We start from the raw sequence: 15,530 nt of genomic DNA on the forward strand, positions 1-15,530 counted from the left end.
CAGTGCCGCAGACTTAGCAGACATGGAAAACTGTTCCCATAACTACCATCCAATAAACTCCACAGTATTTCCTTCCACGGATAATCGTACATGGAGAGATTATGTCATCTCTCTGAGCTGAGCAGCCCCCAGTTGCGCCTGGCATTGTTCAAGAGAAGGACATCAGAACACCTCTTGCCTGTGTAATAATTCTTCCTACCATAAAGAGTTGTGGAACACTGGAAAGCAAACAAGACTGAAGATATTTCCGTTCCCTAAAGAGATATAAATGGGCAAGGCCATGTCAGGGAAATTGAAATTAAATTTGGAAGGAAGTGATGCTAGCTCAGCTGTCATGAAGCAAGCTGTACCTATAGGCATTCTTTTCAGAATAAAGAAAAAACCTTCACATCCCAGCCACGCTTATCCTCTCCTTCCTTCCCTTTTCCTTCTGTGTACCTTGTCACGAAAGGATAGGAAGAGTGGTTTAGGTTACCTAAAAGATCTGTATCACAAATATTAGGGGAAAAGCTATTCTAATATGAATTTGTGAGAAGCGTGACTTAAACTTCGGTGGCAAGGTCCACTCTGTTACTTCTTCAACATGGAAAAGCATACAAAGGTGAAATCAAATTAGCAATGAATTAAAATGATTTATACATGAATTGAAAATTATCTCCAGAGTCAGGGAAATCAAGTCAAGGTTGCATTGTTGTGATATGGACTATGGAAAAGGGGTAAGGAAACACCTCCCTTTGGGTCACGAGGTTCAGAGTGCAGCCCCTTGCTTTATGAATGTCTCTAACAGTTTGTGAACTCTGCGAGGCATCTCACTCAGAGGGAGAAGCTGGGCACAGCCACTGTGATCCAGGACAGCTCAAGGGGGCTTCTTGGGAACCACTGTTTATAGGGCAAGATTGACTTTAGGCATAAATAAATTTCCATCCTGGCCATGATGTGGGCATGCGATCACTGGAATTCCCTGAATTTCAGTAATGCTGGTACTAGTCTACCCATGTTACGAAAGGGTTCAGGACTGTCAAGGGATGATTGGTCATTTCCCTCTCATCCCCCACTGTAACCAGGCAACTGAACACTAGTACGGCCATCGCTGTTCCCCACCTTAGCAGTGCAAGAGTGCTTGGTATCATCAAGGGACGCTTCATCACCAAACTCCCCGCACAGTGGCAGAGGTTTGATGAGAATTGCTAAGGCCATACTGTGGTCCAGGAGCTGAGAAGGGAAGAAATGCACCACCACAGCCTTTACCCAGACACACTTGCATAAATCAAAATGACTAGGTATGGAGTAGCACAAAGCACAATGGGAACATTTAAATGCAGAATTTCATTAGACAAAATATATAGATTTTATATGGCTCTTTTTCCTCTTGTATATAGTGAGTATCCATTTTCGCCCCAGCTTTGTAAGCATAACTTTCTCCCCAGAGCCAGACCTTGTCATCAATACTGCACTGCTTTTGGAGAGACTCGGTAACATTAAATCATGCGTAACCTGTGTGATGCTCTGGCCGATACAAAGCGAAGGCTAAGTTCTGAAGAAGGTCAAAAGCCATGAGTAACAGTCATGTCTCCATTTTTGCCACAGACTATCTCTGATGGTCACGCCTGGTCTCCTAACTACACAAAGACCATCACGATCACCAAGTCCAACTCTAAACCAACACTGCCAAGTCCACCACTAAACCATGTCCATAAGTGCCACATCTACATGTCTTTTAAATACTTCCAGGGATGGTGACTCAACCACTTCCCTGGGAAGTTGGTGCAATGCTTGACATCCTTTCTGGTGAAGAAATTTTTCCTGATATCCAATCTAAACCCCGCCCCAGTGCCACCTGAGTCCATTTTCCCTTGTCCTGATGTTCCTGTAATGTCCTTTGACCCATCATCTTACATTTGCTATTTACTGCTTGCTTGGATCAAGGTCTTATTTTGACAAAGCTTAGTCCTGCTCCCACTGAAGTCCACAGCAAACCTTCAATGGAAACAGAAGCAAGCCTTCACAGCCCCAGGCTCTCAGAACCTGAGACAGTCTGATTGTTCTCTTCTGCCCTGCTCATGTCCCCTCCACTTTAAACAGATGAAATCCATATCTGAATGAGAAAGATCATCATCTATCATCCTTCAGAGATTAGATCACCAACTCATACGTTTAATCCTGCCACTTGGCCAGGCTTCAGTGAAGACTCAGCAGGAGAGAGCTCCTTTAACAACCAAACTTACAAAATTCTTAGCAAAGAAGCGTCTCTTTGCTTTGTGTAATTAATTCCTTGACCGCTACAGAAGGATACACTCTGAGTGAAAACACACTCCCAGACTGTAATGATTATGCTAATCTAGCGAAGAGAAAAGATGCATTGTGTATTAATCAAAGACCTGAGCTCAAATTCTCATTGTTCTTGGACTAAGTGATCAATATACTGACACTAACTTGCCACAAGTACGGAAGGACTCTACTGGGATTTTACATTTATCCTGTGCTTGTGAATGAAATGCAGCTAATGAAGGTTCAGCATATGAGCAAGTTAGAAGGAGCATGTTAGGGAAAAACTGCATTGTCAGAAGTACAAAGTAGACAGCCAAACTGGTCTGTCACCTCCACTCTCTGTAGAGTATCATGGACTCTAAAACCCACAGGAGATTAATCAGACATCTTTGGGGAAGGGTCTTTCTTCATATTCCTAAAAAGCCTGTGGACACCATTTCTAGAAGCATAGATACATATTCCCCTTCTTCTAGGTACCGTAACTTGTATTCCCAGAATTCCAGCATTATTCTCTACTACCTGACAGCAACACAAAGCACGAAGTATGATGTACCCGTCAGGCACTAAATGCAGCACTGCTCAGGTAGGCAGTGCGGGTGCCTGCGATGACCTCCTGTGTTGTCACTCCAGGGTAGTAAAGCATTGCTGCTGTATGCCATCCTCTCCGGCTGGCCTTATGCAACCAGCTGGCTGCACCAGGCACTCCAAATACGCTGTTAACAACCAATACATATACAAACATAAGACGGAAAAATGAAACACAAAAAAGACGAGGGTACTAGTTCTAAAGCATGATGCCTGATTTTGCTTTGGCTTCATAAAATTAATTTCAAACTCCCAAATCCTAACGTGGCATTTGAATACCACATCTTACATTACGTAAGCCATAACCGTTTTCCACTGCCACACTATAAAAATTCTACACATTTCTCCTGTAAAGTTAGACCTTGACTCCAAAAGACTTACTGTTCCATGCTGTTTTCACAGCACTTAGCACAGTTTTTCTTGCAATATAAAATACCATGTCATTCCCCTATTTCTTTCTCTTCAGCTGCATGGTGTCTGTAGTACCACCTAATGCATCATTTCTCTGTTACCAGCACATCTGATGGCTACTTGTCCAGGACAGAAGGCAAGTTCTGTTGCGAGAGCTAAGCAATCTACTGCAACTGAGAAGGAAACAAAACACTTTTCACTATCACCTTTTGCCAGCAGGTCAAGGAAGGACACCGAGGGCATTTGCAAAGCGTGAAAGCTTCCATTAGGCAAAGGAAAGAATGCTGCGAAAAAACCCTTTACTACTGGAAAAGGAGGTGAGAATTAAGAAGCTTGCATGAATGAGAAAATATATTACTGCAAAACCAAAAGGAGTTATTTCCAACAACAGAATATAAAGAAGTGACCGAGCATCAGTTATTTTAGTTTTCCTTTCCGGTGGTTGAAATAAAGTACAAATCATTTCACGAGATTATTATGAAAAGAAGCAAAAATCTATCTCAGCTGTTTGTGACTTGAATTTAACACAGGCATGCCCAATTTCCCTGTATCAAGGTTTTTAGTCAGAATATATCTGCAAGAAACAGTTAAAGTGATTTAGGGAACCACCTCTGAAAAACAGCTCTGATCCCTGGCATTTTGCATTGAAGGGATTGTGTCCTCTTACTTCAAACTGTTTCAACTAACGTTAGGGCAATTTTGCAGTTTGGTAGGATAGTCACTTTATAGGTTGAGGTTAAAAATACCTGTAACTTGCCCATGGGCTATAGTACAGGCACATGTGTGGGAGCCTGAGGACATCAGACCTCCTGGGACTGCTCTGGCAATGGGCACTGTCTGTGCACATACTCTGCCTGAAGCGGGCCACAGAGCACAGGAAGCAGATATTCTGATTTTCGGGATCACGCGGTTTTCACAACCCCATTCTTCACTGTAAATTCTTACCTGCAGAGTAGTGGTACAGAGGAGAATACAGAGTTTGATCTTTATTTCTTCTTCTTGCCTGCCAACTTTCATAAATTTCTTCATGCCCTCAATCTTAATTTTCTGGGCTCATAGCCTAGGTTTCCAATTATCTTCTGATAATTACTGCAGGTCAGTACTACAAGTTCAATGGAGTCTTAAAATCTAAAATTATACAGTCTGTTTTCCTCCACGAATCCTTCTGTTTATCTCAGTGCTAAAAATGAGACTTGGACTTGCAATTGGAAGGAAAACAGTAATGGCACTGACTGATAATGAAGGAGGCAAGAGAAAGTGCAAGAACTATGGAAGAATTCCCTTATGGAGTGTCATGAGAGAAACATTTATTCAGTCACTGGAGAAGAAAATGAAGGGGTAGGAGAAAGCAGCATTTGAAAAGGACCAGTCGGATTTAGACCGGAATGAATACAATAGCTATTCCCAAGACTGATGTCAAAGAAGCGTAAAACATAACTGAAACTGCTACAATAATTCCACAGGCTCCAGATGAGATTTTGCTAGTGCCTTTCTGTCACAAGAAGATAAAAAAGGTGCGAGAATGTGTAGTTTCTCTGACAAATTGATCAACCTAGCAGCAAACATCTGCAGCAAATTGAAGACCATACACAAGAAGCGGAGGGAATGGTGCAGTGTAGGAAGACTAGGACAGTTATGTTTCTCAGGCTGAAGGCACAAACAAGAATGTACTCATTAGGGGAAAAAGTCATGGGCTTTAGCACTCCCCAGTATGAACTAAAACACCAGAAAAGTCCTGTTACACCAAATAACATCCTGCAATGCTCTTTGCATTTTGGGGGGAATTGTTCTTCATCCCTTGATCTTCACTGTCTCCCAACAACCTTCTAGATAAGTCCTTATGGCCTGCAAAGCCTAAGGTTTGCAAAGGTAATGACATGAGAGATTATCCTGTGACCTATGGCAACAGCTAAAATCATCCGAGGTCTGGGAATGCTCCTCCCCGCACCTGAAGTCAGTTACTATCAGGACATCGCTGTGAGGGATCTTCGGTTTTGAATTCCCTGTTCCCCATTTAGACTGCCAAAGCCCAGACTTGTCAGCACTGAGAGTATGCTGCCAAATCTCTAAGGCTGCTGAAAAGAGAACAGTTGAAAAGAATCTCCTCATGAACCAGCCTTTTTATTATTATTGATGCAATTTGATTATTTGATCAGAACCTATAATGCATACAAAGACATTCTAAACATCAAGATGATAAATACTATCGCAAAGGTCCGCTATATATAGTATTCTCCACATACAAGTATTTCTCTTTTTTCAGGGTCTGATTCAAACCAAATGCATCATTCTGATAGGAATAGATGAAAGGAGCATATGACTGCATAGAAACAGAAAAAACCCCAAGCAAATAAATGCTTCAGCGGTGATTATTGTACCATTACTCTGATCCATTGCTACTCAGATAGAGAGCCTAAATAAAAAAGCAAGAAAAGGCCCAGCTGATGCTGCTATATGTATTTTAAACTACTGCAGCAGAAACAGCAGGGAACATTTACAGCAATATCCAAACTTATGACAGGACAAAGGGAAAAAAATAAAAGGTAACAGCAGCAGCAAGCAGCCATGTAAGGCCCACAGGTCTTAGGAGTTCACCTCAGTTAGCATTTCATCCATTGTACAAATGATGCAGTAGCAAAAGCAAAGAGAAAGGAGCACTGACATACCACTCAAAATACCAATCTGCTGGACAGCATTTGGGAAATACCATTTTAATTCTCAAGGGATTTGGCAGTGATATTTGCTTTGTATGTTTTCCAGCCTGAAATTGGACCCATTACATTCAGTCTGAATTCTGGACCTGGAGAAGGTGGTTCATTTCAAAAGACACCAAATCCACAGAAACCTACAAGGGTGCAAACAGGAGCACATGAAGGGAACCTGCACTTGGATGCAGGTGGGCCACAAACTTTAAAGCAAACTAGACAAAAAATGTAAGAAAATCTGCAAAGAACAACGATTCACATGATTTGAAAAGTTCATATGCACTGCCCTGTTGTTGAGCATTTATTAAATGATGACGGAACTGCCTGGTTTTTTTAGCTGCAAAGAAGGGATCTTGCCAATTTTCTCACAAATGGTACCACCATGTGCATCTTCCACAGGCTAAAAATGCTAAATATCTTTATTGCCAAAAGGTTCCAAAGTGAAGAGTGGTGAATGTTTCTTTTATATGAAGATATGGCACATCTCAGAATACACTGAAAAGCTGCCTTAGCCTCGTGGTCTCTTCACTCAAAACGCCACCATAGCATGGAATACAGTTTTTCTTAGGGACCTCAGCAACAGTTATTCTCAAGTCAGTGGGCAGCTAGCAATAGAGGTTCAAATGTCTTGCCCTGGCTCCCTACACAGACCTACAAACCAGGACTAGTACTGGACAGGGCCCAGAAAAGACCAAAGAAACCCATGCTTCAGGGGGAACTTCATCTCAGCTGGAGGTCAAACTTCATGGAATTTAGAGAAAAGAACTTGAAAAAGTAGGATTATGTCTGATTCTGTGTGTTCTTGGCAAGTCAGCTTGGAAGTTCTGAAGAATCCATTTATTTTGACTGTTCCAATTTTCATGTCCCATCCTAACAGAAGAGACTAGCCAACAGTCGCTTTCACCAATCGATCTCATCACAACCGCTGCCCACCATTTGCCACTTACCAATGTTAAGGAGCTTAAAATAAACCCCAAAGACTTGAAGGGGCAGAGACGTGATGAAGTATTTCTAAGATCTGTACCATCTGACAAAAAAACCCACTTCTGCATTTCAAGTGGCTTGTTGCATTATTAATACAGACACTCAAAACCTGGTGGGTTTCTTCAATAGTTTAGTAACATGAATTGTAACAGAAATAAATATAAACACATTTTTATGATGCCTTTTTGTAAGAAGCTTTTTATGTTGCCTTTATTATGTTGCTGTTTGAAATGGATTAGATAGCGTATTAATTGTAACATCATGGGATGGGATGTACTGAAGCTCCTAGAATTTTTTAATCACACAGTTGCTTTCATTATATCTTTGAGTTTTTTCCCTTACCCTATTCTTCTTTTCTATTCTTACCAGCCCCTGAGTTGCTCCTGTTGTCCAGCGATCAGGACAATCAGAATGTCACATTCCAACTTCATAGCAATAACTCAGCCACTAGCAAGTAATTATTTTTATGTGATAAATTGTACATTCTCATCTGAGAAGCGAGGAAGATGCTACATAAACAGCAAGTAAAACAGGTCCTTCTCTGAACAACTTGTATTCTAAGTAGACAAGGCAGTTTAAAAGGGAAGGGGTAAGCAGAGAACGGAAGTGATTTTCCAAAGGTTACAGACACCCAATGGGTACCCTGGACCCCAAATCACCATGATGAACCACTACATTCCCCAGCTTCCATAAAGAAGAGAACTCCAACAAGGTAAAATGATTGCGCTTCTGTAAAAGCATAAAAATACCTGACTAAAAAAATGGGACAGGAAATAATGCTTTACAAGGCCATTTAAAAAAATAAACCAGTACGATTAGAAGACCATTCCAAGCCATCAGTCATTTTCCTATTTTAAAGTCTATCAAACAGAGAAATCTCTGCCTCTGCAAAATAGACAGGGCATAATGCTCAATTTTATTGGAGAAGCCAATGTTCATGGATAGTTTTCTGAAGAGATTTTGTTTATTTTTTAAAACACAGAGCATGCTGTCAGGGCTGTAGTACAGGCTGGCTCAGTGGAAACCCATTAAAACCACTTTACTGGGCAGATGGTGTCAAAGAGTCAGAAGTATGTAACAGAGTCCTACTGTGCGCAAGTGTTCAGTATGCAAGAAATCATCTCTTATCAGACAACTGCTGCAGGGGAGACAGTCAACCACAAAGGAGAGAGTAGAGCACAGCTAGAGTCATGATAGCCTTACAACCGTTTGCCCAGTAATACGGAGAAGGGTATCAAAGAAGAGAACCTTAACTGATAAACCCGTAACAAACAAGGGAAGATCTTTGGAGAGCATCACATCAAGTTTTAAGCAACAATGCACTTCTTTTATTGTTATTCACTGAAGGTGCAACTGTGGTTTAATCCCAGACAGCAATTCAGTACCCCACAGCCGCTCACTCAACTCCCCCCAACTAACCAAACTCCTTTGCTCAGTTTGGGTTGGCTGTCTGACCTGTGTCCCCTCCCTGCTGCTTGTAGCAAGAAGTTTGGGAACACAGGGGCAGTATTAGAAGCTGAGAAAGCCCTTGAATTGGTACAAACACTGCTTAGCTAAAATTTTCCTTGTAGGAATTTGCCAGGCATAGAAAATAAAACTAGCTACCCAACGCGTACTACTAAATTTAAATTAACCAAACAAGACTGATGACATTAAGACAGAGATGGAAAACTCTGAAGGATCACTGCAAATATTTCAACCATAGGCATGTGCAAATCAGCACGGTTTTCTTTTCCTGAAGACAAATGGAATGACTCACAGTGGCTCAGTAGAAAATGGAGGATACGACTATGTTCTAATCCAGGATCTTTGATGAATGGATTGAAGGCTGGGTGGTATTATTTCTTTTCTTGTATTATGGGTTGGATTAATATTCAGAGATACTATTGGCTAGTTACCTCTGACACCTTTGAATTCCTCCTCTTGTACAATGAATTTACACAATGTATACTAAAGACATAAAAAGTACACTTTAAAAAAATATAACTAAAAAGGAAGCAAGTAACATTGAGGGCCAACAAAATTCAAGGTTCCGAGATCATTTAGCATTAGATGAGACTAAACTCTGACTCAGAGGACTTTTTAGCATGCAAGACATGCAGCCTCATCTGTGTGAATATCTAGACATCTGCCTTGCTCCTAAGCAAGAGCTCTGCAGACGGCCTGCTCAACAGTCTGCCTACCTTGGAAGCAAACAGATCCAAAGGCATGCTGCAGAGCATCCTGGTCCCGCTAGAGAGGCCAGTTCTGTTGCTTCTTGCCGATACTGTAAAGTTGTATACACCAGGAATGAAGAGTGTGTTGACATCTTCCCGCACCTCTGCTGGGTGTGCTCATTATCATTACCCCTTCAACTTTTTTTTCTACGCAACTAGCTAACTCATTTGTTTTGGTTTTTTACAGGATCTATGATATTCAATTTCCTTCCCCTTCTCATGTTTTACAGCCTACAGGGTCAATTTTAGGACGTTAATTGACCCTACTGTGCAGACGCAGTTAGGTGACTGGCAGACTACTCCTACGTTGCTTCACTGCACCACTACTCAATGTCGATTTAAGTGACCCTATGCTGCCATAGGGTCAATAGATTAGCAATATTGCAATAGATTAGCAACACTCAGACCACCAGTGGTTGTGTCTGAAGTGCTGAGGCAATACCAAACAACTCACAGAAATACCTTAAATTACTATAGTTAGTCTCACTACAGTGGCTTTTTTTCACCCTTTTAAGGACAGCAGCCATCTAACTTTTTGAAAGAAATCCAGACCGTCTTGCACAGCATTGTCATAAAGGCCTTTGTTTACAACCAAACACAAATTGGGATGCACTCTGAAAGCATCCTTCTTACTTCCATTTCCTTCCTTTGTCTTTTCCTAGCTTGCACACATAAGGTTTCTGGCACTGGTTTCACAACAGTGCTCAGATGTTCTGTGAATCACACTGGTGTGCAGGCCACAGCCTGAAAAATACAACGCCCGAAAACTGTCTACGCTCTGAATTAAAGCCTGCTACAGGCAACAAAACCCCATACACCAGCTGTAATGGGCTCTGGATCACACCCACTGTGGATCAATAGATACGGTATCTTGTATCGCAGAGCTGGAAGTTATTCTCTAGGTCGAGTTGAGTTTACACTACTGAAGTATGGAGCGGCAGCTACTACCTAGGCTGCCCATCTTTGGATGATGAAGACTTTCAATCCATGAGCTATGTGGGGCCATCAGAATAACACCTTACACTGGAATTAAGTCTACTCAATTAAAGAAGAGATCAAGGACCTGAAGAAGCCAATCCTCATCCTACAGTTAATTTTCCCCTCATGGAGGAGGTTGAAGTAGCCTAACATCCTCAAATATGTACTTTAAACCTGTTCATCATAATTAGTGATATCTAAATGTCTCTGAACTATTTAAAATCCACTTCATTTTGAACTGCCATTAATAATGCAGCAGGCAATATTACAAAGACTGGTGAAAATCAAGTAATTTAATGTACCACTTTATAAACCAAACCTGCGATGAATCTCAGCTGCCTCTCCAGCTTCTCTGCAATCAATCTGTCGAGAGTCGTGTTTATGTATCCTGGGACCTGTGACAGACTTGGCATCCACAACCACCTCAGGAGGTTGATTTAATGTGATACACCATGACAAATCAGATTATCTTTTGAGTCTCTCTTTTATTAAATAAAACTGATCCTTATTGAATAAAGCTGCTTTTATTAATATCTAAAACATGGGTTGGTGTCACTGAGCCCACCGGTGCTATGGAACTAATAAAAGACAGAACTAAAAAATGGGAACATTACAAGGAAATATCAGAAACCAAATTACATTAAGCCAGTATTGCAGCTGACAAACAAAACCTGGGTCTAGCTGTAGACTTTTTTTTTATCTTAGTCCAAATTTATTATTTTGGCTGAAAGGAATGAGAGTGGGGCTTCCCCCAGAAGTACACTGTGGCAAGAACCACAGACAGAACAAAAAAGCGCAATGTAGTTTCTGTTTCCCTTGTGTAATGTCTCAAACGACTGTCTCAGCTGCACTGGATTTACAAAGCACAAAAACTTCTGTTTTACAGACACAGCCTCAATCCTAAGCTGCAAAAATTTCCTTTATATTGTGGGGTTCAGAAAACTTTTTGGGGTTCTGCACACAGGCAAAGCTTACAGGAAAAACTCCTACTGACTACACATGTACTTCATGCTCATCTGAAACCAGCAGGCAGTGAGTTTTCTATGTAAATCCATGGCACAGCTAGAGCAGCGGGTGTCTACAAGGAGTCTCTCCACAAGTAGTATCAGCACCGTTACTTTGAGAAAAAGAATGTGTCCCCATCATCACAATCAAAATCTGTCAACATGAACTGAAATTCAAACCTGAACTAGCCACCTCCACAGAAGAAAAAAAAAGAATATATCTCTTAAATCAAATAAAATAACCTTCAACTTTAATCCCATATGCAGCACCATTTTCCATTACTAATATACTACCAGTGTTCCAGAGTCACGAACTCCAAAGCAGCACTGAAACACAGGTTGTTGCATTCCTCAGTTTTTCAGTTCCTATGTTTCTACTCAATATTAAGTCCAGAGTGCAATTCAGTGGGGAATATATGCACATAAAGATCTTCAGCAATGGCCCACGGCCTTCTGGATGATGGACCATAACTCACAAGCTCAGATGTGTAGTTCTGTAGTACACCACTACCCCCACTGAAGCCAGTGGATGCACAGAAAAGCGGCTTCCGATACAACTCACCAAGATATAATCTGCTGAAATCATCAGTGAAGTAATTCAGCAGTGTGGACAGAATGTCACATTCTGAGACTAAGTATCATCATGGAACCAGTAAAATTGTGTAGAAAAGGCAAAGATAAAGTTTGTCCATAATAAGATAAAAAAATCTATAGTATAAGGTTCAATGGAAATCTAGAGGGTTCAAAGAATACTGTAACATGGATAATTCCAAAGGAAACAGAAGCAATTTAAATCCAAATATCCAGATACTTCTCTCCTGTAATGTAACCAAAACTAAATGTTTGGAGGGTTTGATTTCTGGGAGATTTCCTGCACACATTTTCCTATAACAGGAGATTACACTGCCAATGCAGCATCCACATCTCTAGCCCATGGGGAATGCTCTTAGGGGGGCACAAGGTAATCCTGCCTAATACGGTTGCCAAGCCTCCGCATTTATAAAAACTGAGAGAAGAAAATCAAATCAGTAGCTGTGTGGTCTGAGATCACATTAGAAAGCAACCTGCAGAAGATTTCAGGCCAGGATGACAGAGAGGACCACGGAATGCTCAGCAGAATGAAGGCAGGAAAAGTAACTAAAATATTCACTTGATTTGTTACTGTCAATTTAGACCTGAAATTTGAAATCAATTAAACCAAGGTTTTTATCTGACAACAAACATTCATAATGCAAAAGGCTCTTCAATCCTAAATCTCACAATATACATCCTAGAAATTGTTCAGCGTCTTACAGGAGATGCTCAGTTCATTACAGCCTTAAGCCAAGCACTGAACCCGGTGTTCAAGTAAAGTACTAGAGTTTTTAGTCTACTCCAATGAAGCTAATGAGAGGTTTTCCCCTTAAACAAGGGAAAAAAATGCCCACATTACGGTGCCTGTTGTATGAGGCTGTGTTTTCATTAACATCAACTAGACGTAGTTATTTTTTAATTGTAAATTTCTGAAGAATTTTTTTCCATAGTCAATAAAGAGCAAAATGCCCAGCTGACTGAGGATCAGCACAATGACTCAAGGAAAGTCCTAGTTGAAGACAAAGCTGAGAAAGGCAACTGCCCCCATAACTACAATTACAGAGCCTTATAATCTTTGTCTATGTATGTATGTACACACACATACATAGAATTAGACCAACAATACACTGAAATACATGGATTATATCAGAGACAAACTGTTCTGATAAGAATTTAATTATTGAAAACAACATTTCATTTCTCAGGCTGGAGTTTCTGCAGGTAGAAGATAAAAGCAAGGCAAAACTGCAATAGCATTCGCAAATCTTCAACATTATTACCTGAAAGATTTGGAAACTATGCAGTAAAAAGGTGTGTTGCCATGGTTCTGAGTAATCAGCAACAGACCTAGACACAACAGACACCTGACTGCTGTTGCATGTTATAAGATTTTTTTCTCTCTTTAGAAAAAACTTGTCATCACAGGATAAACAAGTTTTTCTGTTAGCAACAGAAAGGCATCAAAAAACAATGTCCTGTAGTAGTAAGCAAGTCTGATCAGATTTTGCTTTTTATCTTCTTACAGGGCAGGGGGGGATCAGCATTTTAGACTGTCAGGTTTATACTGTAAATTGCTAGAATACTCTGGCCTTTTCAGGGTGCACTAAGGCATAGCAGTGCACGTGGAGCCTGTTACCAAGTACATTCAATACAGATTTCTGTATTACTAAGCAGCAGAGCCCCAGCAATCACACAGTAGCATGCTGGATATCCAAAGTGCAAAATAAACAGCACAGACAATACCAGTAATTCTAACAGGATCTCATGTATCTGGTTTCAAGACATATCAGACGTAATGAGTCTTCACAATCACTCATTAGTTTTTATAGCATTTTTTTCTGCCTATGTTTATCTTACAGAGGAGACGTAAGTAACATTCAAGAATAAAATCATATATGAATGTTGTAATTGCTGAACTAGCAATAAAACAAACACTAGACTCTGTAGGGCTGAACCACCACTTACACTCCAATCTCAGAATAAACTGCAATCTCAGTCAAACACTATGCTAAGGCTGCCAACTGAAACACATCAAAAAATGGGAGATGAAGTTACTGTTCTTACAGTATTGTTAGTTTGTCCAAAGTACCGATATTGCTTATAATAAAATACATCATTTACAACCTAGCTAGGAAATCAAAAGCTACTGGTGTGCAATGTGAATGAAGCAATCTTCTGAAAAGATTCAGACTTCTAATCCCTGCTGCTAATGCATTTCCAATTGCAACTTTAAAACTGTACTTCTGTAGGCGCTGCATTTAGGTAACATTTGAGGAGACCTATAATTTCATTCCTTTCTTTCTTAATCTGTTCTAAGGAAAAAAAGAAGTGAATTAGATACAGGGAACCACCACAGAAATAACCACCTGTGTATTTTGCCCTGTGTCAGGAAGTTCAGTTCTGGATACAAAGTAATTAGTTTAAAAAAAAAAAAATCACTTAAGAAAACAGAAAAGCGCCTGTATCTGAAAGTCTAAGGTGTTAAGAGTAGCTATTGTCTCTTTAAAATAATGACATTCATCACTGTGCTTGTAAAATCATACATTAAATGCCTATGCTATTGTCATCTCGGAAGACTAACTACGTGTGAACTTTTAATTTTGTTTTCCTGCCAAAACATAGCTGTTGATGCACCGGGTCTTCTCAGTAGAAATGTGTATTTCTCCTAATTTCTATTCCACAGGAATGCTTAGAATCATCTAAATTAACTATTGCAAAAATGCATCCACCTTTTGGCTGAGGCTATCAATGAAAACTTTATGTTCAAAGAAGGATTTAAATGCACTGAGAAATGTGTGTATTGTCTGTAGGCTGGTTTTCTGATTCTTACTGTAAACACACTCAAAGCACAAAAAGAGAACACTGAATCGTCTGAAGTCATGCTTTCAGGGCATTCAAACTCTATTCAGCACGCATAATATCAGAGACCTGGTTCAGGCTCTCATCACAGCTTTTAAACATTTCAGCAAGTACATATTTCTCTGGTCCGGTACAACATTGCTAGCCAGTCTCAGAGACAGCATTTGTAATTTGAGAAATTACATAGAAGACAAAGATGGGGCAGCTAACTCCAACAGCTTGTACCCCTGAAGATTTCAAACTGCCAAATAACAAACCCTTCACAATCCAAAGCTGGCTGGATACCAGCTGAGCTCGTCACCAGCATTGACTACATGACCAAAAGTGTTGGAGGCAGGTAACAAATTCCTCAGTACATGGGAGGACTCTTTGTCATGGTCGACCAAGAAAAAAATCCTGCCACTCAGGATTTCCTGTCACAATATCTTTGGTTTTGACTAGCACATGACTACCCCCAAGTCCTTCAGTCATGAATTGTGGGTATCAACATTCAAGGCATTAGAGAGAAGGTACAGAAGCTGCGTATGCAAAATAAACAAGAAACCAGATGCAATGATACAGACAGAAGAGATTGAGCCTTACCTTTGGAAAAAACTGCTGCCAGGCTCAAGAGGAGAGGTGACAACAGATGCCCCATATTGCTAATCCCAGAAGTGCATATCCCAGGGTTTGTGAAGAAGTTAGGGCTCAGTTTCACACACTTCGTAATAAAAATAAAAATCAGTCAGCTGGAGAGGCTTCATTTTCCGAAAAGGTCATCTGGAGATCGAAAAAGGCATTTCCTTCGGAGAGAAGACTTACTTTTTTAGCTTTAACCCTCCTCTTTCCTCTCGCCTTTCTTCAAAGCAGATGGTGCTCTGCAAGAAAACCCCTCTCTTCTCAATAGATAAACAGGGAGCAATTCTGGTTTGAATCTCCGGCAGGCAAGCCCCCGACCGCGACGCGCC

General features: G+C 40.6%; 1 protein-coding gene across 1 annotated transcript in view; it reads right to left on the reverse strand.

The window, feature by feature from the left end:
- Nucleotides 1-15,283, reverse strand: part of LOC104512253 (transmembrane protein 132D-like) — a gene marked incomplete at both ends in the record, with an annotated part of 116,412 nt that extends 101,129 nt beyond the window's left edge. Inside the window, 1 exon segment of the mRNA XM_010155172.1 lies at nt 15,166-15,283. Coding sequence (XP_010153474.1) covers nt 15,166-15,283 — 118 coding nt within the window.
- Nucleotides 15,284-15,530: the final 247 nt, after the last annotated feature.

The sequence above is a fragment of the Eurypyga helias genome, unplaced genomic scaffold (assembly GCF_000690775.1).
Source record: "Eurypyga helias isolate BGI_N326 unplaced genomic scaffold, ASM69077v1 scaffold567, whole genome shotgun sequence".
In the NCBI taxonomy this organism is placed as follows: domain Eukaryota; kingdom Metazoa; phylum Chordata; class Aves; order Eurypygiformes; family Eurypygidae; genus Eurypyga; species Eurypyga helias.